At 40.1% G+C, this 26,092-nt stretch overlaps 1 protein-coding gene across 4 annotated transcripts in view; it reads right to left on the reverse strand.

The window, feature by feature from the left end:
- camkvl (CaM kinase-like vesicle-associated, like) overlaps positions 1 to 16,144 on the reverse strand; it is a 35,111-nt gene extending 18,967 nt beyond the window's left edge. The window contains exons 1-2 of one of the 4 annotated variants that reach the window (XM_028582275.1): positions 15,883 to 16,144; positions 7,712 to 7,764 (exon numbers count right to left, since the gene is read on the reverse strand). In XM_028582275.1, the coding sequence (XP_028438076.1) occupies positions 7,712 to 7,750 (39 nt within the window). In that variant the 5' untranslated portion in view covers positions 7,751 to 7,764; positions 15,883 to 16,144. Of the gene's footprint in view, positions 1 to 7,711; positions 7,765 to 8,179; positions 8,262 to 11,330; positions 11,339 to 15,882 lie in introns of those variants that run through there. The other 3 variants (XM_028582277.1, XM_028582276.1, XM_028582278.1) reach the window with 3 other exon arrangements.
- Between the last annotated feature and the right edge of the window lie 9,948 nt (positions 16,145 to 26,092).

The raw sequence follows: 26,092 nt of genomic DNA on the forward strand, positions 1-26,092 counted from the left end.
AAAAGACAGCTTTGCTATGTGGGGTTTTAGTCAGTTTGTGGGAGGTGGTCATTTCTGTTTTACAGTGTCACATCTGCAGTAATCTGAACCCTGAAGGCTCTCATACACACACACACACACACACACACACACACACACACACACACACGCGCACACACAAAAATGTCTGCTGTTGCTCAGAGTGTAAAGCAGAAAGAGGCCAAACAAATGGCAAACTTTGTTACGTTAGAGGCATTTAGAGATATTCATAATATGCACCTTACTGCCGCAGATTGTACTACTTCTGCACCAGCACCTCTGCCTATGTGCATGGTTGCTTGAGTGATGAGAACAAGCCTGCTCAAGCACGATTCTTGAGATGAAATTAGGTCATTTGGTCCACTGAGAAAGTTCGAGTGGGAGAGACAGAGAGAGGGAAGGTTAAGAGAAGGGACAAAAAAGATTATGAAGTCGGAAAAGTGGGAGGTCAGAGTGTTACTTTCTACCACTGTTTTGCATTAGTGGTCCATTCATGGCAGCTCCCTATCAAGAATTCCAATTTCCAAACCCTTTATCTAGAAAACAATGGCTAAATTCCATCTTTTGCAGAATGAAACGCAAGACGAGTGCAGAGTGGAAATTTAACATCAATCCGAAGGGAGAAGACCCTCACAAGATGACATTTGAACATTATGGCGAACTGATATCACAAAGTATTTAGGTTCTGATTTCACAATATGATATAGTTAACAATACAGACAACTATGCACATTGTCTTCACTTTTATTGTGGCACTCCAGAGGGCAGACACAAGCATGTAAGCACACATTAAAAGTAACTGCTGGAAATCACCATTGAAAACACTGCCACATTTGTTATATCAGTTACAATCCATCCTTCATGTATTCGTTTTCAATGTTAATGTAGATCATCCTGTCAAAAAGTGGAGGTAATGTAAATATTACACTGTGATTCCATTTATATACGCCAGATGTCTGCATCTCTGATTACTCTCGAAAACACAAACTGTGACTGACATTAGAATTTCACAGTAGCCCGAGGCTACATCAGGCACCTGTACACTCTGGGCTGTGTAGTTTAACAGTATGCTGTTATGTAGCATCTAGGACTTCTTTTGAAATTTCTCCATCTGCATTGTATTCCAAATAACAAATATCTGACCTGTACAAATGTCATTGCAATCAGAGAAAGACGCTGAATGGGAAGGAGAAGAAGGGAAATGGTAGTCCAGTCATTGTGGTTGGAATGACACCTGTTTTCTGTTTGAGATGCCTCCAAATGCTTTAGGAACATTTTGAAAGGGTGATTGTTGTTTTGCAGTTAGACTAGAGCCTCAGAGGCATCTCACACACACACACACACACACACACACACACACACACACACACACACACAACACACACAAGCAAGCTTTGACTAACAATGACCATGAAATAAAGAATCTTTTTTATAACACATTATTAAAACTCTGGGGGTTGAATGAATTGGAAACACACACAAACTAAGGCTGTGAAATAGACTTATCCTGCATACCACATAAATGATTCATGGATGAGTAAAATGTTCACGCTATCTTCATTGATGCACTGACTCTTTTAACATTAGGGTTGTGCCTGCTGAGTAAATTTCTTAGGAGAATGTCTGATTATATACACTTTAGTGGGATGCAGTTTCATATAACTGCAATCTGTGCAGCAATTCCTGTTTAAATGCTATGTCAATAGTGTACAATAACAACCATGGGACATTTAGGTCAACCTTAATGACTAACCTTATCACAACTAATTTACAGCAATGCAGCGGAACTGTTACCTTCCACAGCAGCTGGATTCTCCCAATATCAGAAGATCGTACCAGAATCGCGGGATCACATATCACACAAACAATTCATCTTTTCCAGATGTGTGGTTTAGGTGTTTTTGATGGCTGTAACAATGGCAGACGTGATTCATCCAAACCTTCCAGATATTTTTTGAAAGTGCCTGCCCTTTTCCAAACAGTTTCCAATGACGACTTCTCAGATAGTTCTATGTTACAAACCATCTGGCATGTCAGGTTAGCTGAACTGACCTGAGAACCAATTAGTCAGCAGTTAAAAATCAGTTTTCCTATAGGCTGCATTATAGATAAACAACGCAGGAAGATAGCATAAAGGCCAACCAGAGAGTGTATTGATTACAAAGTGAGCAATGCTTTTAAGACCTACATATTTCAAATACATTTCCTGGAAAGTCATAAAAGGTGGGTAACAAAGTAACTTGATGAGAGTGAAAGCAAGTGAGAAGGAGAGAGCAAAGTGCAGAGGAATGAATAGTGAGCACTGCCAGACAAATCCCTCTTTGTCTGGCAGTGTTCAGAGGAGAAAATGAGATTGAGATGAAGATGACAAGAAAAAGGGAAGACTGAAAGACGAAGACAAAGCATGGAAGACGACAGATGTGAAGGGAGTGAAAGTGAGAACACTTCCGTGAGAAAGTCAGCATTGTGTGTGCGTGTGTGTATGGAAAAAAGTGCTTTTGTGAAAAATTCAGTGTGATGGTAGACTTATAGAAGCAAAATCCCCTCCCTGGAGAAAGAGAAGCGAGAGGAAGAGAAGGAGCAGAGAAGAGGAGGAGAAAGGAGCAGTGATTGAAGTTTTGGATAAGAGTCATAAGGCTGGAGACCATTTCAACAGAGAGGTCTCTGCTGTGAAGCGTTGTGTAGGACTGTCAGGGCCCTCTCTATTTTTAAACAGTGTGTGGGTATACGGCTCACACCTTATAGCATCCAGTATACCTGTGGAACTTGCTGGAGGTGAGCTTATGTAGAATCTTCTTCTGGGTTGCCATTTTAGAAGAGCAGCAGTCTCTGGTTATCCATTTGAGATATATACAACTCACTTGCTAAATACATGAAACAGCAATTGTTTCCTGGATTAGGTTTATAGGCAATATCTTTATATCAATCTTTATACGGCACAGAAGTCACAGGGAGGTGTCTGAGGAGGGTGCATGCAGGGGCATGAAGCACAGGACTTTGACATCAGAGACCTGTTAAACTTACGTTAATTAAACTTAGTTAAGGTAAGGTTACAATTGTGGTTTTGGGAAAATACTGAAAAAAAGTCAACATGTCTGGTCTTGTGATTCAAGAAATATCTCAGCAACTGTTGAATTGGATTGGCACAACATTTTGTACAGACAATCATGGTTCTCCTATCCTACTGACTTTTATGATCTCCTGATTTTCTTCAGACATAACCATGAGGTTGACATTTTTGCAGTTTTGAGTGAAATGACTATTTGGATGGATTCCCATAGAATTTGGTGCACACATTCATATCAGCCTCACAATGAATTCTGACAACTTTCTTGATCCCTGTAATTTCTCCAATACTTTGGTTTGTGACCAAATACATGCAAAACTTATTCTTTCTAATTCATTTTATCAGCCTCAGCTGTAATTTGTGTTTGGTGCAAATTAGCAAATATTAGCAAATGTTAGCATGCAGACATTAGCATTTAGGTCAAAGCACCACTGTGCCTATGTGCAGTTTTGAAACATCAATCAAGGAGCAGACATTGTGGAGAAAACAAATTAAATAAATATATTGACATTTTGAAGAGTTGTTACATATAAATGTTTCCTTATTTTCATAAATCTTTTAATCCTTGTCACAGTACGCTTCCTGCATAATGTATTGCAACTTGTTTGTACGTGAACAGAATTTTTGAAAGACTGGGTTGAACAGGATGGAGAGGGCTGCGTGCATAGCCAAAGTCAGCCAATCAAGCCAGTGTGTCTTAAAGCATTCCCTGTCTTTAAAGTTCAATATGTTTTGTTAGTAATACTGACACATTGTTCAGTAAATCACTGACATTATAGAGAAAAGAGAGAGAGGGAAGTTGGGAAGTAATTTCAATTTAGAGTTTGTGGCCACAGGAACTGTATTATATGGTGCTTCCAAAATGGCTCCAACATTTAGGCTTAAGGATTGCCGCTTGATTGCCATAAACAGGGGTTTAAACATGCTTTTTTTCTTTTCTTCATACTGTGCTTTCAGACCCCCTGCCCCTATACAGTATGACATGGACTAATGCATTTAACTCTACAATCATGGCCACACAATTTTTTAAATTCATATACACATCGGCTTACACACAAAAAACACACAGCAAAAGGCTCTATAAATACAGTGTGGAGGTAACGTTCATCGTGTAAAGTAGGCGGATTAACTGGAACCAGGTCAGAGCAAAGGCAGAGCATGCTCTAGCTTTTCTCCTATTTAGCTGCTTTTTCTCACCATTTTCTTTTCTTGCTATTGCTTTTCTAGCTTTTTTTCTGATGAGGTAGACTGGAATAGTGTCTCCTCCAAGCCCACACTTTCCCGCTCCCCCACAGATTCTCAACTTCTTAGTGCCATGTCTCTTCAATGGCGAGCATAGAGGCCACATCTCACTATTTCTGAGGGTTTTATATTTTGTGAGCAGATTATCCATCAAGAATAATGATATATTCAATTACTCAACTACTAGTGCATACTAGTGTGTGGTCATGTGAATATATTAATTACAAATGCTCATTTTACTGTAATAAAAGTACAAACCATGCATGTTGCCCAAGGCAAAACTTGAAAGTTGGATGTTACCAATTTGACATCAATGAAACTGTGAAGTTGAGTGAGTTTGTGATTAATGAATGAGTGAAACCAATAATAGTATCCAGAGCTGCAACAGATAGTAGTTCTATGTTGGTCTTTTCTTAAAAGACGGGATTTTCAGAGAAGACCATGTTTTATGTCTTAGAAGATTTTTTTTAAAGCCAGTACTGTCTGTAAGAAAATCTGGCATAAAGGGAGAGGATAAGTGAAAAGTGAAAAGACTAAGAAGAATAAGTGAAAAACATTGAGACTGAGCATATTTATTAGCGTCAATACCTTTTAAAAGGTATCTCTTATAGATGGCTAGATGCATTTAAGCAATCAATGGGATGCCTCCATAATGGTACAGAGTGAGAAAGTGAGAGCAGAAGAGAGCAAGGAGAAGAAGAGGGGAAGTAAAGAAAAGGCAAAGGCCAGCTGGTAAGGAAATGGATGAGATGTGGCAGTATCAGAGGAGGACAAGGAGAAGAGGTTTGGTTTTTATTTCACGAGTCAGACAGAGTAAACAATGCACTTCAGTAAGGAAATCTGCCTTTGTATCTGCCTCAGTATTAAACTCATCCATCCTGAGAAAGAGATAAATATACAGAGGAGGAAGATGAGAGAGAGCGACAGAGAGACTGAGAGAATCTGTGTCTGCAGAGCAGTCATCCTTCACCTGTAGCTTGCAGAGATCTTGGCTTGCATAATGCAATGTGAGGATAAAGCCTCCTTTATGACCAGCTGAGCCAATAAATCTGGATCAGTTCTGAACCCCCCAACCCCTTCCCGCAGCTGCTGAACTCTCTACAGCCCAGAAACTCTTCCCGATTCCATTTTCTGTCTACTCTTTTTTTCTTGAAGCAGCATCGCAAAAGTAAATACCATATTCATCTCTTGAATCCATCTATGCATTCAACCAAGGTGGAGAAAGTGGAGACACTTGACACTTCACGCTTCCCTGCTAGTTCAGTGAAAAAAACATCTCAAATGTACCTTATTTTTTCCAGTATATTTAATTGCCTGTATCTGTCTCCTTCAACACTAACCATTGCCTCTGGTGCAAAGTTCCTTCCATAATTGTTTTCAATTAAAACGTACTGTGCAGCTGTCCTTAGCTTGCTTTAGTGACATTCTATCACTGTTCAGGGGAATGGCTACCAGAAGATGAGGGGTAGTGGTTTTGGCAGAAATCGTTATGATGCGATGGGGAGCCAGAGTTGAAGGCCTGATAAAGCAGTGGCTTGTTGGATCCATCTTTACAACAGCTTGGGGTGTTACGTAAGGGTTGATAGCCGGGGCTGGTGGAGGAAGAAGAAATGATAAATCCCAATGACGAATAAAACAAGCAAGCAATAAGTGGCTGCTACTCATAATGATAGCACTGATGCTTAAGTTATAAATACTTCTGTCCTATAACTTTTTTGAATCTTCACCATTAGAAGAGTAAGCAGGATTACACTCAGGTATGTGCATAGTATTTTATGTGTTTCATTTGTACCTTGTATGTCATATTGTCTGATCTGTGTCCTAGCTACTGTTTGCTGGCCCAGATTCTAGCCCAGTTTTAGCCACACTTTTTGCTGAACTCAAAGCCAAGAGCTCCAAATTTAGTTCTGTTCAGTCTGGACAAGCATGAGGAAAAACCCAAATTAACAGGTGAGTGGACTCAGATAAGGTGAAATTGGGCCAGGTGGAGTATGTTAGATACACTGCCTAGCCTCCAGAGGGCTATTTGGAGGAAGGAAAACTATGCCAGGGTGGTTTCGCTGACTCCTCTCTCTGTTCCTAATTCCTCTCATACTAAAGGCCACTGCAGTCATTCACACAACAGTCTAATGACAGAGATAAATAAGGGGAGGTGGAGAAAAGATGACAAAACAGAAGCACAGGGAAGTGAGGGATGGCCTGAGAGGAAAGCAAAAGGTGACAGAGAGAAAGCGAGGCTAAGAAATTAAGCATTAAGGGAAAAAGGGAGAAGAGCTGATTGATGACAGATGAAGACGCCATAGAGACACAGAGGACAGCATACACAGGCTCTGGTAATGAATGCTACTTTAAGTACTCTTTCTGTGTCTTGATCACCTTTGCTCTTTTTCCCTCTAATCTATTTTTTCTTTCTATCCCCTCCCTGTTTCTCTGTCACTTCCAGTCTCTCTCTTTCTCTCTCTCTCTCTCTCTCTCTCTCTCTCTCTCTCTCTCCTCTAACACATAGAGAGCCATGGGGATAGAATAACTAATTATTCATTTGTTGTTTCTCCCCACATATGTATGTATGTTAAAAGGCCTTGAATACTGGTTAATTCAGTATCCTACAACAAAGTGCAGGAAAAAAGCACATCCCTTATATGTGAGATTAAGCGGCCTCCAAAATCCCAACTGCAGAAGAATCTTTCACCTGTCTTTAGTACTCTTCTACTCGGTAGGTTTTAGAGCAGAAGTCAGACACCATTAAGCAAAGGTCAGAAATCAATAGATTCCATGAATGTAAAATGAAGCTACATAAGTCTGAACACAGAACCACAAGAAAAGGGGAAAAACATCTTTACGATGTGTTATTTACTTCATGTGCTACAACCTTTTAAGTGGAAAGAAAGCAATATTGTGGTGATTTCATTGACATTTACTTTCTCCATTCTCCCTCTTTTAAACAAAACATTTGCAAAAAAATGATTGGAAAGGTTGTTTTTTTTAAAACACAGAGCTGTGAGTCTCTACCATAACACAACTCACTTTGAATTACAGTAAATTGTGGTTGCATTTATGTGAGTGCATACCCATGTGTATGCAATCACGTGGGTATATCTGCAATAATTAAGATTCCACGTGTTTATTTCCTCCCTCGATGTGTTGTGTTGGTACAGTACATGTTGGTACCAGACTCATCGGTAGAATTTGATTCATTGCTTTAATCAGAGTTTGTAGTTTTGCAGTTTCTCTACAGTTTGGCTCTGGAGTTTATTGTCCCATCACAGTAAGGTAAAGTAAAAAACAACAACAAAAAAAAACACATTTACAGTGTGTTTGTGTGAAAGAGAGCTGCTGATATCTCTGTGTGTAGTGTAGTAACGCATGCTGAAGTTCTTTCATTACCTCTGCCAGTGAAGTTGGTTGGTGCATGTGTTCTCCCATCTTTGTCTCTCTGTCTGCAGAATATTTCAAAAAGTTACAAATGAATTTGGCTGAAATTAGGTAAACAGATCCTTGGCCCAAGGATCAGTTCATAATATTTTGGCAGTGACCGCGATCTGGGATTCCTGCCATTCTAAATGTTTTGTAGCTTTAACTCTCACATTGTTTTATATAATACTGTGAAAGAGCAACAACCAGAAAGAGTTTGGCTTACAAATGTACAACAAAATATTGTATATTATCCAATTACAATACAGCTGTACAATGGCTGCTCTTTTGTGCAGTTGGGGAAGGTCAAGCTAAACCTATAAGCTACTGTGGTAGTTCTGCTAATTACCTACCGTTAGCAGGTTAACAGCTTGCCACTTAGTCCTACAATTAATTACAGTTAGATTTTTTTTTAAAGTGTGACAGTAACAAAGCACTTACCCAGTTGATTGTTTCTTTCAGTTCACAATCCATGAAAATCACTACTACAGTGAGTGCTAGTACTAGCTCTGTCAGTTACAACCCTAGCTTCCACTGGCTAAATCGTTATCATCTCGCTAGCCCTAACATCTAATTTCTAGTGGTGTGGGTGAGCGTAAAGGCATGTCGGACTGGCAGCATGTAACCCAAGTGAGGCTAGCAGTGATAGCAAGTATTTCTGTTACTGCCCCAGTATCTGTGCAGTCTCCTATAGTCCAGCTACCGCTAACTGGTGCTTTCAATTGTGTGTCTTAGATCATGACTAGGGTGACCAGATTTCCCAGAACTAAAACCGGGACACTTTGCGTGTGACCGTAGTGCTCGTGTACGCACACACTTTTTAACGTGAACGTGTGCCAGCCCAGGTCAGCCATAGACAGGTTAGACACAATTTTACCAACAGCACACGTAGGCCTACTGCTCACAACATAATGGGGTATCTCAGTTAATATTCATGAATTTTTTTTTATGAAATAATTTTAAAAGACATTGAGTGAGTTTTGTGTGGGACCAACTTTATTTTTCAGAATTAAAGGAGAATTCTGGCCAATTTTTACATTAATCTTGATCGTTATAGATATGCAAGTACTTTTGATAGAAAAAAAAACCCAACCTGGATCAGTCCTAGCAAACTGGAGTTGCTGCAGCTACCTCAATGAGCTTCCACTGAGCTAAAACGGCAGTTGTCGGGGCAAGTTTTAGAGTGCCTTTGTGCCTCTTAACAGACACAAAATGCAATTAATATGTCTGTGCAACATGAACAGGGCCCTAATGTGACAACAAGATGCATTTTCAACTCAGACATTGTTTAAATTCACCTACCCTGTCTCAATCCTGCCGGTGGGTAGCTTTAATTCTCCTTTAAAGCATTCTTTTGGAAAATGCACCCACTGAACTTGTGCCATGCCTAATTTATGGTAACACTTTACGGTAAGGGTACATGAATTATGAATTCATGCATGAATTAATTCATGATTTGTGCATTACTTCATTCCTTTATATCTTATGAATCATCAGGAATTGACATGAGTTCATAGCCTCTCATTCATGACCTCATGCACATGCGTGAACAACACATCAACTAAAGCATTAGGTAAGGTGGGTACATCATTATGCACAAGTTGTGTTCAAATCAGAATTTGTGCAGTGATGACCACATTTTTTGCAGAAAAATAAATAATCATGATCATGCTTAATACATCATAATTCATAATGATGTGCCCTCGTACCTATTGCTTTAGTTGTGTTGTTCATGTATGAGGTCACGAATGACAGACTATGAATGTGTCAATTCCTGATGATTCATGGGATATTAAGGAATGCAGTAATACATAAATCATTAATTACATAATGCATAATAATACATATATCAATTCATTCATGCATGAATTCATGATAATTCATGTACCCTTACGGTAAAGTGTTATTAGTGTTATTCTAACCAACAACACACACACACACACACAAATGTAATCTCATTTGATAGGGCAGATAGCTTCCCTATTGGAAACATTCATTCCGTATATTTGTTAGAGGAGTGAATTTGCTCAAGAATCAATTTGTTGGCTTAAAGCCTACTGTGAAAGGGGTAAGCCCTTTGCAAATCTTTACTGAATACTGACTTTCTCTTCGGCATTGTCATAGTGTAGCCTAGCTAGCGATATAGCCTAACCATTAAAACGAGACAGATAAGAAGAGGCATTGCAACAATGTTTACAAATAGCCTATACATTGTATGGCTGGCTGCACAGATTATGCAGACGCAGACCGCTACGATTGATTGACACACACATTGTTAAAATCATACGATGGACGCTTTATTAGTCTTTGGGTTTAATTACTGATCGGGCTATAATAAGACCGTGTCGGCTATGTAATCGCTGACAACCGGGACAATTTCATAGTGGTTGGTGTAAATCGGGACATTTTAGTGTCCCGACAGGCTGTTGATGGGACTCGGGACACACAATTCAAAATCGGGACTGTCCCGGTCAAACTGGGCATTTTTATAAATTACACTCACACAACTGTAGTGGAATTTCTGGTCTTGCATGGTGTTATTAGGGAATTATTGGGGGTCATCCCTATGTTGCAGGGTTTTATATTCCCAGGGTCCTATGTTCTTGATATAAACTAACATTGTAAAAAGATGGGTAAGTTCAAATGTACAAATGAATGAAAGGAGATTGAAAGGATAAAAATCTGTTCAGCCACTGTGAAAGAAAAACTATCTTGACTGCAAATTTGAGGGCATTGGTTTCATAGAGTAACATCAGTAGGCTAAAAGCTGTAGGTCGGTGATTTGTACATTTGACCTAAAGAAACCTACATTGCTGAGCACATAAAAACCATGGAAAGGTCTCGTTAATGTGTCATATTACTGTAAGAGGATATTAAGTGGGGAAAATAGGACCATGGGAACGTATATATACGTTCACAATAGGGCTGCTCGATTATGGAAAAAATAATAATCACGATTATTTTGGTCAATATTGAAATCACGATTATTTAACATGATTACTCATTAACATTTGGATATAATGGATAGTGTCCAGTGTATAATCTGTTGGTGTCCTTTATCTCACAGAAAGAGTCTTTGGATCAGAATAAAATCTGTTTTACAACTGTGAGTTGGTTCAGCTTTACAGATATCACACATAACGTTTCACAGCTAATGAACAGTTCCACAGACATAACACAATGTGCAACCCACATCACATGTTCACTCACTATGACCACTACTACTGTCATTACTAAACATTGTGCCAAAATATCAACAATAATGTCGCCATCAGTGGGCTTATTTGCTAGCTAACCTTAGAGTAACGTTACGTGAAACAGGTGATTTAACACGTTCCTGCTCATTTACATACAGTTTAACAACAAAACTAAATGCTGAGGGAACATTACTATGTTTTTTCATGTTGGTTTTGAGCAGTATGCCTATGCACCCCCACTAAACTGGAAAAAGTTTTAAACAGTAAGTGAATACAGCGTGTCGGGGAATGCAACGTCTACTACAGCGGGGGGGGGCAAAGGCAGAGGGACCGCAGGGTTAGCTAACGTTAGCTGTTCCAAGACAACTGAGTTGGTTTTGCCTTTTTTTGCTCACCAAACACTGCTGCCATCTTTACTCGCGCTGAGTTTTTAAATTCCAGCGGATGACACGACTTGCCTCCCTGACTGGCTTCGGGAGGGGCGGATGTGTGCGTGCGAATGTGCGCATGCGCGTGTCATTCAGAACACAAGACAAAATAAGAGTGTTCTTGCAAAACAGAACATGGCAAAATAATCAAAATTCAATTAATTGCACAGCCCTAGTTCACAATTATTGTGCTAATTTACAATTCTAACTACACAGATGCTGATCTCCAAAACGCTTGCACTTATTATGTTTATGCAAGTCATTGACCACATCATTCTGAAATAATAATCATCTGGTAAAGGATATCATAAACATGACTTGTGAAAATTATGAGTAATTAACATTTTTTTGGTCTTTTGCATACTGCACTACAATAATAAAATACATTGCATGCTAACTTTAGCTTTTACTCATACCTCGAGTGGTGTGGCACCACCTCAGCTGATTCAGTTGTAGGGCCTACTTGGAGATATTAAAACATGGACAGTGTAAAATGTTGTAGATAGATATTTAGATAGATAGATAGATAGATAGATAGATAGATAGATAGATAGATAGATAGATAGATAGATAGATAACACATGATGGGGGTTCACCAGGGTACAGAGGGCTCAGCTGGAGTAGACAGAGCAGATGAGCTGGGAGTATGTGAGAGCAGGAAGGCAGAAGATGAGCAAGGAGGGCAGGACATGAGAAACCTCTGGCACCAAACTCAGTTAAGAGCAAAAACAAGCATATGCTGTGTGTGTAGTTTATCCTGAAGCTCATCTTTATGTAACATAGGCGGTGATGTTTGCGCAAATAAGCATGGAGTGATTTTGATAGGATATTTTTTTAATCTTGGCACCGATGCCTCCACTGTCTAACCACTACACTTAATTATTTCAGCTTGGCCAACGTTTACCAAGTCCTTGTCAAAAAAAACAAAGAACTGCGTTATCCCTGAGCCCCTGGGCCACATAAGGATCATTACTTCCCACCAAATAAGGTGGCAAGGAGCGAACACTCTGTCAAATTACACAGAGGGTTCGAAAAGTCATGTTGATGGATCGATGCACCTCTTAATCTCCTGCAACCACCATCTGTAACCTATCCTGGTGGCTGTGATGGAAAATCTCTGTGGTTGTGGACATGGTGGGATGCAGATTTAAGAAAAGCCTGGGACTTTGTTTCCTGTGCCTAGGAAGCAGAATCTCAGTGGGAAACATTCACATTCAACCATAACAGAATCAGAGGGTGTTCATTACATCCACTGTTATCAGCTATTATGGCATACCATTACATTATAATGTTTTTTTGATGGACGCATTGCACCAGCATTTACACAAAGCTTGGTATTAGATTTCCTATTGATTAAATCATAAATCTGAAAAAATGGCTTTTATCCGCTGGGCTGGGACCGGATATGTTGCCCTCTTTCTCTCCTGCATCGACCAATTTTATCATAAGCAATATTCAAGTTTTTTTCTTTTATATTTCAGGTTTTTCTATTTTAAATAGTATATTTCCTTCAACCTCTCTGTTCAGACTGCAGTGAGTCAACTCCGAGTAATATGTGGGCTGATTGATACCACCAATGGTACTGTGAACATGAGCATCACTCCATTCATCCTCATCCTGTATTCTGCTTTTCCATCAAAAAAGCGTAACTTGAATGCTACTTGTATTGGAACAGTGTTGCAATAACGCCATTCTTCACCCTCGATGATCTGTTTGGTAATCAATAGAAGCTATGTTAAATGGCTGGTGCAAAGTCAAAGCCCACTCTTCCATTTAATTGAGTTCAAACCGTGGAATTGTAAACACTGATAGATCTTTGATTATATGACCATGTCAGCATTTTCTTACTGTAATGAATAAATCCACCCTGCCGGTAAATATGTAAAACTGAGATGCAAGTCAGCGTATAACTTGTTCACCAGCATAACCAATCAGTATACCTTCACCAAAGATTCATCTTCTTGAAATGTGTTATTCTAATAGCAGAAAATATTGGAAAACTGGCTATTGAAAACACTCATAGTTATAACCAATTGTGATACATGTTCAAGATTTTTCTCATTCTGGAATGTACAGTAATTCAAAATAGCAAACATTGAAAATAATGTGTTGTTCCACACCTGGATCGCACCAACAACAAAAAAAAAAAAAGAGTCCTTACCCTATTGCTTATATGACTTTTCCTCCAAATTTAATTAAAATCAGTTTTTTTTTTTTTTCGGATATCCTGCTGGAAATCAGAAAAGCAAACAAACAAATAAATGTGACCAAATCAGAAAAGCAGGTTTATAGCAAGCAGATTTCAATTGTGACTCAAATGTTTGCTCAACAACAGTCGATATGTTACATAAAAGTATCTTAAAAATTATTATATCTAAGTTATTATTTTTCTGTACGATGACTAACAAATCCATCACTCCGTCCTTTGATATCCTAGGGATATACTTCATCCAAATGTTTCTGACTGAGTATACATCATAGGTCAGTCAGCTGAAAATCTCCAAAAATGACTTTGAAAAGGCAACAACTGTGCAGATGGTTACTGTAAAACCTGACAATAATGCAAGTTGGGGACTACAAAACATACCCAGACCTGAACGCACACATGCAGTGTATCACTAATACCATATTTGTTTGATTATGTGCGTGGTGTGTTGACTCATCGGTTATCGGGCTTGTCAGAAAGAAAAGAAAAAAATCAGCAGATTTTTCTTTTTTTTGTACATGAACTGTACAGTACACAATGAAAAAGAACACTAATGATTTGAAAGCCTTTTGTCCCTTAGGCTGCAGCCTTTCCACTAACTCTAAATGAGGTCTCGAGAGATAAGTTCAAACTACTGCAAAATACTGCAGCTTACAGGTTGGCTTAAAGAAAGTGGGGCTACGAAGGACGGGAGAAAGATTTGAAGATAGATAGATAGATAGATAGATAGATAGATAGATAGATAGATAGATAGATGTGCAGGTTAATGAGTGGTAGAATGGAGGATTGGAAAAATGGATGGAGATAGAGGCAGACAACTGTACAGGTAACTCACAGATGTACTGATCCGGTTGAAATCATCACGTGACAGTGCATATTGTGAGGCTGACAGCTCGGCAGACAGGTGTGAACTGTGAGAGAAATGTTGTCTGATAGAAGGTTCTTCACACCCTGTTGTCTGCTATATAAAATCTGAGTGAGCTTTTCTTGCCCATCTAATGCGACTGTGGTAGGAAATACAGAGCACAAGCCTCACAAGTCAAATAAGGAATATGTGTGGACCTCTTTTTATTTTCTCCCCTGCCCCCCTTTTGTCATCCCCAGCCACTTTTCTTTAGCCATTTTGTTCCCTTTCTTAGTTCAGCAACCTCCTTTAGTTTCTCTCTGGGGTGCAATAGTGCCTACACTAGATTTTCTGTGATACTTTCTTTTCTTTCTGCTGCTCTCCTCCGTTATCAAATTGCACAAGCTCATATAAAGCAAGTTAATGAGGCCAGGATGGGGGTGAATATGATATACTCTCTGTTGTGGCTTTGATAAACACTTCATCACTTTTGATATGTTTATAATATTCAAATTGTAAATTTACCTCTGCTCTCAATTTTCTACTGCTTTACCACCAAAGCAACGCTCCACAGCCGATACATTAACAGCAGCATCTTTCAATATTTGAGCTCACTGTGCTATCAGTTATTTTGAAATGCACACTTAAAACCTAATAGCATCAGCCTTGATCCAAAATAAGCCTGCAGTCAAAATGCTGGCATAGAATGGATGAGGTACAAAGGATGATGCTTCTGGACTGTTTAATGCATAATTAACAAGTGAATAACTGGAAAAACTCAAGCTGGATGCAGCTTCACGGAATCGGGCAGTGAAGGGGAGGAACATGTGAACGCCTTGCTTTGCTTTAACTTCAGAGAGGACTCATTACTGACGCAGTCAATATCACTGTCTGGAGGACTTCTCAATGGGACAAAATCCCTACACTAAGTGGATCAGTTGTAGCCTAATTATAGAATTACTAACTTTGATGAGGAGCTGTGAATGTGAGGTTTTACCTATCCTGGTAACTTAAGAGTGAATTACTTCACTCATTTAGCACAATGCTGCGCAAAAAGCCTGAACTATATAGAATTATAAAAACAATAAGTTCGTTACAATCGCTCCGCTGATATAGGCTACGTTCGCATCAGGTGCAGACCTACAGTGATTTGTTAACACTCAAAGTTTCAACAAGTCAATGTTCCTACATATTACAGACTGTATCCCGCTTAACTTTATGTTGGCACGATGAGCAGACGGACACTTTTCCGGCTTCTTCGTAACAGTTCGGAGATTTTCGCTGCAGCTGCTTAACGCGCGTTGGCCGCACAACGCGCATCATCAGCAGCAGCTAAGCAGCAGCACGGCTGGAAACATCTCTTCTATCTCTTTATCGACTGCTTTCTACCGCCAGCGGGAATTCAATCGAGTTGTAAAAGCGAAATGAATGCCCTGCGCTTTGATGATTGTTTATACAGCGTGCCTTACCTTAAGTTCTCGAGGCTTGAAGAAAGTGTGGGTGCGAGTGTTTGCAGCCCCCTATCCAAAATGGAAACTCTGATCCTACTTGGTAGACGCGAGGAAGAAGAAGAACAAACACACAAATAACGTGTCTTTGTTGATGTGCAAAGAGCACCAGAGAGGTGAACTAACAGCAGCTCCTGCTCTGGCACGACTGTCTGTTCTTCGGTGAGAATTAGTTTGCTTGTTTCTGCCTGCCGCCCTCCCTCTCCCTCTCCCTCTCCCTCTCACTCTCACTCTCACTCTCACTCTCACTCTCACTCTCACTCTCACTCATTGTCTCCCACCCATGAGAAATAAATAATCTCTCTCTCTCTCTCTCTCTCTCTCTCTCTCTCTCTCTCTCTCTCTCTCTCTCTGTCTGTCTGTCTGTCTGCCTGTCTCTTCCTCTCTCTCTATCTGTGTCTAGCAGGTGGGCATATTTGAATAATGTGAGATCATTAGGCTGCTTGAGGCCCAAATGTGTGTCCTCCACTCTCCCTCCCAAACCCTGCATGTTTTTTTATTTTTTATGTTTTGACAAAACTGTATGTCATTGTGACTGTCAGAGGAGTTCCTTTCGGCTGTGCAGGCATGCAGATTGGGAGTGGTCTGGATTAAACCATGGGATTATACCTCAACATTCATCATTTCATCTCACACACTGGAAGCACTAGTGGACAATGACATCAGACTTTGCCAGGGCAGACAAACAGACAGATTCTTGTGCGTAGGAACGGATAGAAATAGAAGAGAAAGAGAAATCAGAGAACTAGGGAGAGGAAACCTTTCACCTCTTGGACTGATGCAGGTGAATCTAATGCTCCATGTAAAATCTATCAGATTAGCAGGGCGTGCGGGACAGAATGGGTCACTGGGATGAGATATTTCCTGGGAAAATGTGTCTACTTATGGATATGCAATGTGTCTGCATGCAGTCCTGTGTGTGTGTGTGTGTGTGTGTGTGTGTGTGTGTGTGTGTGTGTGTGTGTGTGTGTGTGTGTGTGTGTGTGTGTGTGTGTGTGTGTGTGTGTGTGTGTGTGTGTAGTGGATGCTACATAGCCAAGTCAATGTATGTGTGCCTGCATACTGACAGATGGCTGCTGTAATGACGCAGGAACTAACTACTGGGTTTCTACGTGTCTGTGAGGTTGCCTATGCACATGCTTGCTAGTGGATTGTGTGTGTGTGTGTGTGTGTGTGTGTGTGTGTGTGTGTGTGTGTGTGTGTGTGTGTGTGTGTGTGTTTGTGTGTGTGTATGTGTGTGTGAAACAAAGAGCATGTGTGAGGGGGAGAGAAAAAGAGAGAGATGCCTTTTTGTCCAGGTGCTGCTTACAGTCATTTCCACAGACATTCATAAGAGACCTTGAGTGTGCTGCAGCTTCGAATTAGCTGAAAATACAGTACAAAGGTGTGTGTGTGTGTGTGTGTGTGTGTTGGGGGGGTGTGACACTAGGAATAATAAAAAATATCAGCATAAAGTCTAATCAGTGATGGTGTCTAGTGATTTTGCACTGGTGACACCCACCATTATGTTTAGGCAAATTATGATCACAGGATTTAACTGATACACTTTATGTTATCATGCACATCATCTATGTACAGGTGGTGGGTTGGAGGCCAAAATTATCATAAAGTTGGATTAATAATATATACACTACATATAAAGTAGCAGAACATGGAAATATTCAAGTAAAGTACCCCAAAGTAAATGTACTTAGTTACTTTCGACCACTATTTGAATGATCAAATAACATGCATGTAGTGTGACAAGCCTGACCCACATCAAGATGTTGGGTCTGGGAACTCACCATTGGCAGGGCTCAATCCAAGGGGCGGGATAAACGGTTGTCTTTCAAATTCCCTCTGCACGCAATAGGATAGCGCTACAACCAACCAGAGCAACGCTATTTGATAGATTAAACTTTTGCCGTATCCGGTCGGCAAAACTCCGAACACATCTTCCTTTTTTAAGAATGACTTCAGTGCCGTTCTTTGTTCTTTTCTCAAAGAAAAGCTTAACTCCAAGTCCTCCAGAGTCACGGCCAAAGCCGATCCGAAAGAGCGCTGTTCGCCAGCAGCAGCAGCCATCTTCTTTATTTTCAAGTAGCAGGGAATTCACGCGGAACCGTCGCAACTCTGCCGTCATTATGTTAAGCCCGCCCACCAACTCTATACACGATGTGATTGGCCTGACTAGAGTTTGGTTTTTCCAGCTCGCAAGCCAAAGGAGAGTTGCTACACTGACCCTGGCTGCAAATTACATTTGCTGCCGCTAGGGTGCGTCTAGATTTCTAGGCTAACGTGCATGGTCATTGAAGGTGCTCTAAGCGATGTTGGGTGACGTTACTTCTTGTTGACGTTCAAAGTATTTTCAAACAAAATCAGGCTAGCTCGCCCCTCCCTCCTCCTCATCCCGTCCCCTCCCCCTCCCTTCCGTGCTTCCATGCACCAAGCCCCCAACCCCCACCCCAAAAATCCTTCTTGTCAATTATTGGCTGGAACACTGTTTGTTATGTTTGGTGGTGCAGGTTGGTGCAGTTTGTTTTTGTTGCCGTTTGTGGAGCCTGGGCTGTCTACAGAGACCGCATTTTTTTACAGTGTGTTCATGGGACAGGCAGCTCGCGGATAGTGAGGAGATGTTTGCTGTATGTGACAAAAAAATGTTGTAGCCTAAAAAACGCATGACATCGCTTAGAGCACCTTTAAGCAGTGGACATTGTTGACGACCTGGTCAGATATGACATGGCCAAGAGAGCATCAGTGCAGAATTCCTAGTCTTGCTTTGCCAGACCTATACCTCCACAAGGTGCAGAGCAGAGGAGGGTCAGGCTACTCCACACATTCACAGCATTCCGGGATGGGAGAAAAACGTGCTCTGGTTTATTGGCATTTCTTTAAACCAATCACAATCGTGATTCGCGTTAAACTCCGCACGGAGCCGCTGTAAAATAGTCGTGCGAGAGAAAACTCAGATTGCACAGATAGTCTAGCTAGCTGTCTCCATTTACCCAGCAGAGATCTGAAGAGCGGTTAACCATTAGTCCTCATAAATCCACTGGAGTTTAAAATTCCAACACAAAGAAAGCGGAAGGAAATGGACAAACATGCATCCGGCGGAATTTCCTACGACACCGGAGCAATCCTGGAAGTGGAACATCAAGGATATAGACTACAGAATTCCTAACTGGCAGACACAGAGGTGTCAGATGACCATTATGTTTCATTATGACTCACCATCATGATTCACTGTATTTGTTATGACAAGCGCTGACCTTAACCTCCATGAGTGCATCAAAACTAAGCCAAAAAACACATTCGCTGTTAAAGACCCACCACTGCTGGTTTTCTAGTGAGACAGAGAGAGAAGAGGTCAGCTAAATCGTGCCATTAAGCAAAGCAGAGAGCCCTGCTGTTGGGATAAAAGTAAAATGCATCGTGGCTTTGAGGACTCCGAGCAAACATCCCTGTGCCAAATGTGCCATTTGGAGCTTCAGGTTTCAAGGCCCACAGCCATTCAGAAGGAGGGCTCAGAGCTCTGGCTCTCCTTCATTTACTTTGTCACATTCTGCTTCCCTTTTCTCTTTCTCTCTCGACTCGCACTGTTTTATCTCCATTACTTTGCTTTCTCTGCTGTCCATTTCTGTCACACTTGGCCTCAAATCCGTGAATGTGTGTGTGTGTGTGTGTGTGTGTGTGTGTGTGTGTGTGCACATTTCTGAGTTATATATCAGCTGTTATATTCCTCACAGGCTTGAATAGAGATTTAAAAAGCAATTGATGTGTTTTAATAATTGTCATCCTGACTCGAGCACACTTTTCTGTGTGTGTGCATGTGTGCTCATCTTTAGCTATCGTGGCACCCACTCAGTTGTCTTAAATATCTGATTTAAATGCTTATAATTGTGCATACATATAGTAATGATTTGGTACATGGATTTACATGCAAATTTTCTCCTTAGAGACTTAATTTAGAATTAAATCCCTAACAGCCTGCAATCTAGCCTTCTCGCCTATATTTCAAATTTGGCATCAAGTAATATAATGCTATTAGGGCTGTGACCATCGACTGCTTGCACTCCCTTCGCACGTTGTTGCTCAAACATGTACGGAAATGCACACACACACAAACACACACAAATACACTTACTCCCCATGTGTTTTGCTGGATTGTTTCCCACTTCCTTTTGTCGGAAGCTTACCCTCCCTTTCTCCCTCTGCCATTCTGCTCGCCCCCTATCCTTTTTTCTCGCCTGCCCTCTTCTACCTCCCTCCGTCATCAGCATAACTCAGTCACTCTCAATCTCTGTTTTTCCTGTCTCTGCTATCACTTCTTCTTCCTCTTTTTCTCCCATTTTTGTTATCAGTCTATCTCATATTACATCTCTTTTCTTCTTCTTCTTCTCTTTTTGAGGTCCTCCTCATTGGGCTGCAGGCCAGTGTGGGTCAGAGGCAGGTTGTAATTACTTTACTCCTCCTCTGACAGCTATTAGTGAAGAAAGGAAAAGAGAGAAAACAAGAGACAAAAAGAGAAATAGTATAAAGAAACAGACAGATAATGTATTTCCACTATAAGGGCTCAACTAAATCCTCTGATCCATTTATTTTTTTTGTACCACTAAAGGACAAAAATGAATGTAAATCAAATGCATTTCTGTTATCTCCTCAATCTTGTTCACATTCATGCACACTCAAATTAAGTTTGCTGTGCCTCACTGAAGTTCCAGCTGATTTCATCCACTGACAAGTTGCAAGTCTGCACAGTCCAACATTGAGAGGTAAATAATACAGAAATATAGAATTTCTACCACATGCTTAATGTAGCATAGTGGAGTTGGCCTTAATTGGGCAATGCTTCCCTGACTTCGGCAATGGGTTGGGAAAAATTTGCATACCTTTAAAAAATCAATAGCAGTCTGAAAACACTTTCACCACACATAATGAAATTAGCATTAAAAGGAATAAAAGAACACAGGGGAAAGAACCATGACTTCAGTGGATTGTTTTTTTATTAAATGTGTCTTTTAGATCAGACCTGGGTCACGCTACAGTTTTCCAATCTTTCTCTCATAGTAACAGCTTAACGGGCAGGAGAACTCATTAGTTAAAGGTTGTAACAGACAAAGGATAGGGATTGTTTGAAGTTTCAGATGGATGCATCGCTGTGAACGCTGTTGTTAATTACCGGAATTAGTGAGACTGAGATGTTTTCAGTGTTGGCCATAGGCCAACTTCCAGATGCTATTCTTATCCCGGGTGAACAATGATATTTCTTCAGCTGTCTGGGGGTCACCACTTCCTGAGACAGGGATCACTAATCACAGAGCGCCGATAACCTTTAATTCCTTCCGTTCTTCATGCACACATACAAGCTTATGATACACTACATAACACTTTATCATTTACTGTGTAATTGTTTTGTGTATACAGGGTATCAATAAAATATATAGGCCCACTTACTGGATACATATATGTGAATAGAATGGAAGGAGGCAAAATGTTAGGGAATAAGGGGCTAAATGTTTGAGAGGGAAATGATCCTGTAAGTATTTTTTTTAATACTTTGTAACTATATTTAATAATTACAGGGTATAGTAGTATTAGTGGGTAACAAAGCAGGGACGATGGGGTAACAGTGTTGATATTTAAATGAAATATTAGGCTTAGTCTGGAAAGAAAGGTGTGACTTTATAGCTATGACTATAAAATTATGCTTTCAAAAATTATGATTAAATACTGAGTATTAAATACGTGTTCCATTGTTCAACCCTTTTCACTATAATAATAATAATGTACAGGGTATATTAAAGTTTATCATAAAGTTTTTTGTTTGTCTGTTTTTAAGTTTGAGTGCCTCCTTGAAAAACAAAAACATAATGAAATAAAGGAATTCCCATCAAAGGAAACGCTAAAATCAGAGAAGAGAAATAAAGGAAAATGCATGCCTGGCAACACATATATACAAGAAATAAATGCCACTGAGGACAACACTGAAATGAAAGGAAACCTACATGAGTCGTGAGATGGCTGGCAGTCGTCACACTCAGAGGAAGGCGGGGAAGCAGTGAAAGAGAGGCTACTGACTGTACATGTTACTGGTAAGCCCTCTTCCACAACTAGGTTGATATTTTAAGCTCTGTCAGATTGATTTTGAGGCCCTGTGGGGGCCTTGTGGGTCTGTGTGAGTGAAAGTGAAGGTACACACAGACAAAAAAGGAGGTGGATTAAAAGTTAGGACAGGGAAGATCACAATGGAGAGGAAGGGGAGGAGTAGAGGTGGTCTCCAGATTCCTGAGGTTATTAATAAGAGTGTGTCTTCAAGGACACCAATGATGATTTGGGTCAAACTATTTCCTCTTCCTCGTGAGGTGTATCAAGGTCACTAAAAAATGGCCCCCAACTTGAAATAGGCTGCCTTTGTTTTTAGGGGCCAATAACCCTGGATGACAGAACGTCGATATCCTCATTTTAAAGAGCTGTCACCTTTCTTTGCCAGCTAATTGGCAGGTAAAACAAATGTGTTTGCAGTGGGTGTGAGAAGAATCCTATATGAGACAAACTAACAGATAGAACAGACTGAAAAACAAACTATCTACTGGCCTTGAAGACGCTTCACTTTCTAACTTAGCTCATTTCAAAACATATTTCTTTCCTCTGTCAAACAAGATGTAGTCTACATCCACTCTTTCTTTTACAAATGGCTCTATGTGAAGAGGACCTTGCCTTGGCTACTTATTATATATGACCAAGGACGCAGGATGTTCACTGCCGCCCACGGAGGTCTGATGTGTTCACAAAGCTCTGCGGTTTAATGGCGATTTAGCCTGAGTTCTTTGAAAGGACAATAAATACCTTACCTGTAGGCTGAGGCCAGCTGTGACATTTCGCCGTGTTCATTTTACACCTGTTCCACTGAGTTTTAATTTTTGAGTTAATGACATCTCCTTGGGGTCTGGGAGTGTTATTAAATAGTTCTACTCAGGTGAGTTACACTGTTTACAGATGCCTGTGGAAAAGAAATACTGATGAAATCCAGATGCATCCACACAGGATCCCAATCATAGTCGAGCACTGAATGTGAGATTGTGTTTGTCTGCCATCTAGTGGTCAAATGAAGTCACAGCAAGGAGCACATGGGAGAAAGACTGTGAAGTACTGTTTGTGCACAAATTCAGAGCGTAGACTCTATGATTCAGAGTAAATATTTGAAATGCTGTTATCTGGAGGTATAACCTTGTGAAAGCAATCGTTACATTATTTCACTTTATTTAATTTCTTCTTTGTTGCCTTTTATGAATGTTTATTATTATTATTTTATACTAGCTTTACTGGAAACATACAATGTTAATTTACTGATTTGCTTTTACTTTGCGTAAAAATAGGCTTACCACGAGGAAATCCCACAAAACTGTCTGTAGTTTTCAATAGAAGATTTCTATCTGAATAAATGAAGAAAGTTTGACCATAGATAACATAAACCATCATCTTTGTAGTCCACGTTTAAGATGTATTTAATGTTTTAACATGCAGAAATGATCCCGGTTTACATGAAAGAAATAGACCAATGAAAACGGCTCTGTTTCCCAGCATGCCACGGGCCATGTCACTGTTCACCTTGTAATACCTAAAATACAACGAGCGGACATTTTACGACGTCCTCTCTTGGCTTGTTCTATTGTAGGAAGCCTCCTTGTCAAAATACTACATTCAATTTTATTTTTACATTAGCACCACAATAAAGAATACATTCACATATATGACAGTATTAATACTTCGTGTCCGCCATACTTTCTTTCGTGGGCGGAAGCTCATTGTAGAGGTCACATGCTGAGTGCCCGTCACTCCACCTATCACCTCGGGGAAGGTCTGAGACAAGAGCCAATAGTTACCCTCGCAGGGTATCACCTGATGCGGGTGAGCGAGTGAACAGAAAATATGGGTCAATGTGAGCGGTTATCAGGAGAAGCTGTGTGGCGCAGTTTCTCAGCGCCACACGGTGGATGTGACGCTCACTGACTTGGAATCGCTCGCGGCTGGCAAATGAGTGCGATGTATGAGGTGGGGCACAGCTCCAGAACCCAATTCAGACTACTCTCCCCCCACTTTTTCAAACTTTATTTTTTTGTGACACATATAATTCAGTTCAAACAACTTCACTTTATTTATTTAGCAATTCAATTTTGCAGTCAACCAGTCACATAAAAAACAAACAGACCACCATTGTAATCATTCAATCGACCAACATGTTAAAGATAAGATTCTCGTAGCTTTCTGGACTAACAGTTTCTTCCAGAGGGAGCTCAGGTATGGTAACTGAAGTCCAGTGATCTTAGAGCAGATCTTTACAATGTTAATGAAGCTATTCTTGCTTTTCACAGGCAACCCATAAAACCAGCAAATTAATGAAAAAGTGAAAAGACTTCCAATAAAGGAATTATAAAAGCTACATCAAATTTCCTCAGGCGAACAAACAATTCAATACAAAACAACAAATACAATACCCTTATTAAGGGTAAGACTGCTCTGCAAACTGTACAAAATAACAGAATCCAACAGTATGTGCCACTTTTTTATATTTAGCTGTAGCCTACATTTGCACTATCATATAAATAGCTGACATTGCTTACCAGCTGGACTGGGTAATTCAGGTAAATGCATGGTAATGGTTATTCAATATCATTTCTTTTTGTGTTTTTGCTTAAAATGTTGTTTGATACTTGTTTTTCAATTTAGTTGGGATGGTCCGAAGATAAATCTATTTTTATTTCATCGTGCACTGTTAAGTGTTGTAATAATTAAGCCAAATAAAATGACTTAACTGTTTAAAATATGACTTGGTGATAGTTTGACCTGTTGACCCGGGGTCAGGCATGGCCCCTATAAATCCAAAGGGGTTCATATTTCTGCTTGACCCAGTTCCAGGGCCTTATCGGAGTGTGTAGAGTTACCCGTACAGTATGATCTGAAACACAAAGCCACGGAATTAAAACCCTTAAACAACATATGCAGATGTCATGATGGCCTATCTATGTGGTTGTGGATCAGAGTTGACCGCAACAAAATAAACCTGCCTGACAACATTCACTCTTGCATGCAGAGCTTCAGACTCTTTTGTTTAAAGTAAGCTATTTGAACCAACAGCTATAAAAACCATGTCATACCCCTCTGTCATCTCTTAACTAAACTACAGTAACATGAGCACTAAAACTGATTCAGGATCTAAATGTTAAATATTTGATGATTTAATTACTTTATCATTATCTTATCATGATTATTATTTATCCATTTTTACTTTGTGTTTATGTGATGCATCTTTGTGCTTTGTGTTATATCCTGTGTCGGTGTTTTACTGCTTCACAACCAGTTGACCTTTGGGCACAAATGAAGTGATCGTTCATTGTTTCTGGGCAGTTTCTGGGACACAGATAGCATCTTGTAATCTATACTTTTTCAAAATGTTCTTTAAATCCAGGTATGACCGATGAAGTATCTTACTATGATCTCTAACCTGCACAGCTGCTCTGCACAACATGGGGTCTGAAGCAGAAAATAGAGGCAAAACCTCAAACTAATCTGAATATATGGTGTGTACATGGATACTAATTAAACTATGAGTGTATTTAATACATTTCATTTCAATCAGGAGAGACTTCCTTTGCAGATATGCAAAGATATTTATTGTACAACTGTATGATATTAAATATACAAAGTCTTTTGGAGATTGGACTCCATCGAATTAATAATCTTCTTAAAGGGGTAGGGAATAGGAGCATAACCCCCCGATGGAGTCCAGACACTGGTGGCGGCGGCGAAGAGACCAGACCGAAGAGGCAACGGAGTGGTCAGCCGGGAGAAACACAAGGACCGGAGGCGGCAGGAGAGGAGGAGGGTCGAGCGCTTTGCCTGAAACGACAGCTGACAGCACAAGGAGGGAACAGATTTAAAGCAGAGTTGTAAGGCTGTGATTGGCCCTTGAATCTCGTGGCCAAGTCTGATTGGTTTAACTGACAGCGTCACTTCTTGAACAGCTGATTTGATTTAAGAATGAGTAGTGATTGTGTTAATGACATCATTTGCGCTGAGCTTCATTATAGATTTACATTTTTATTAAAGAAGCCTAATCTGTAATTTTGTTGACCACATAAATTGTAAATACTGTATATTCATATAGATTGTAAAAGAGTTTGACTTTTAGATA

This window comes from Perca flavescens, chromosome 7 (genome assembly GCF_004354835.1).
Source record: "Perca flavescens isolate YP-PL-M2 chromosome 7, PFLA_1.0, whole genome shotgun sequence".
NCBI lineage: Eukaryota > Metazoa > Chordata > Actinopteri > Perciformes > Percidae > Perca > Perca flavescens.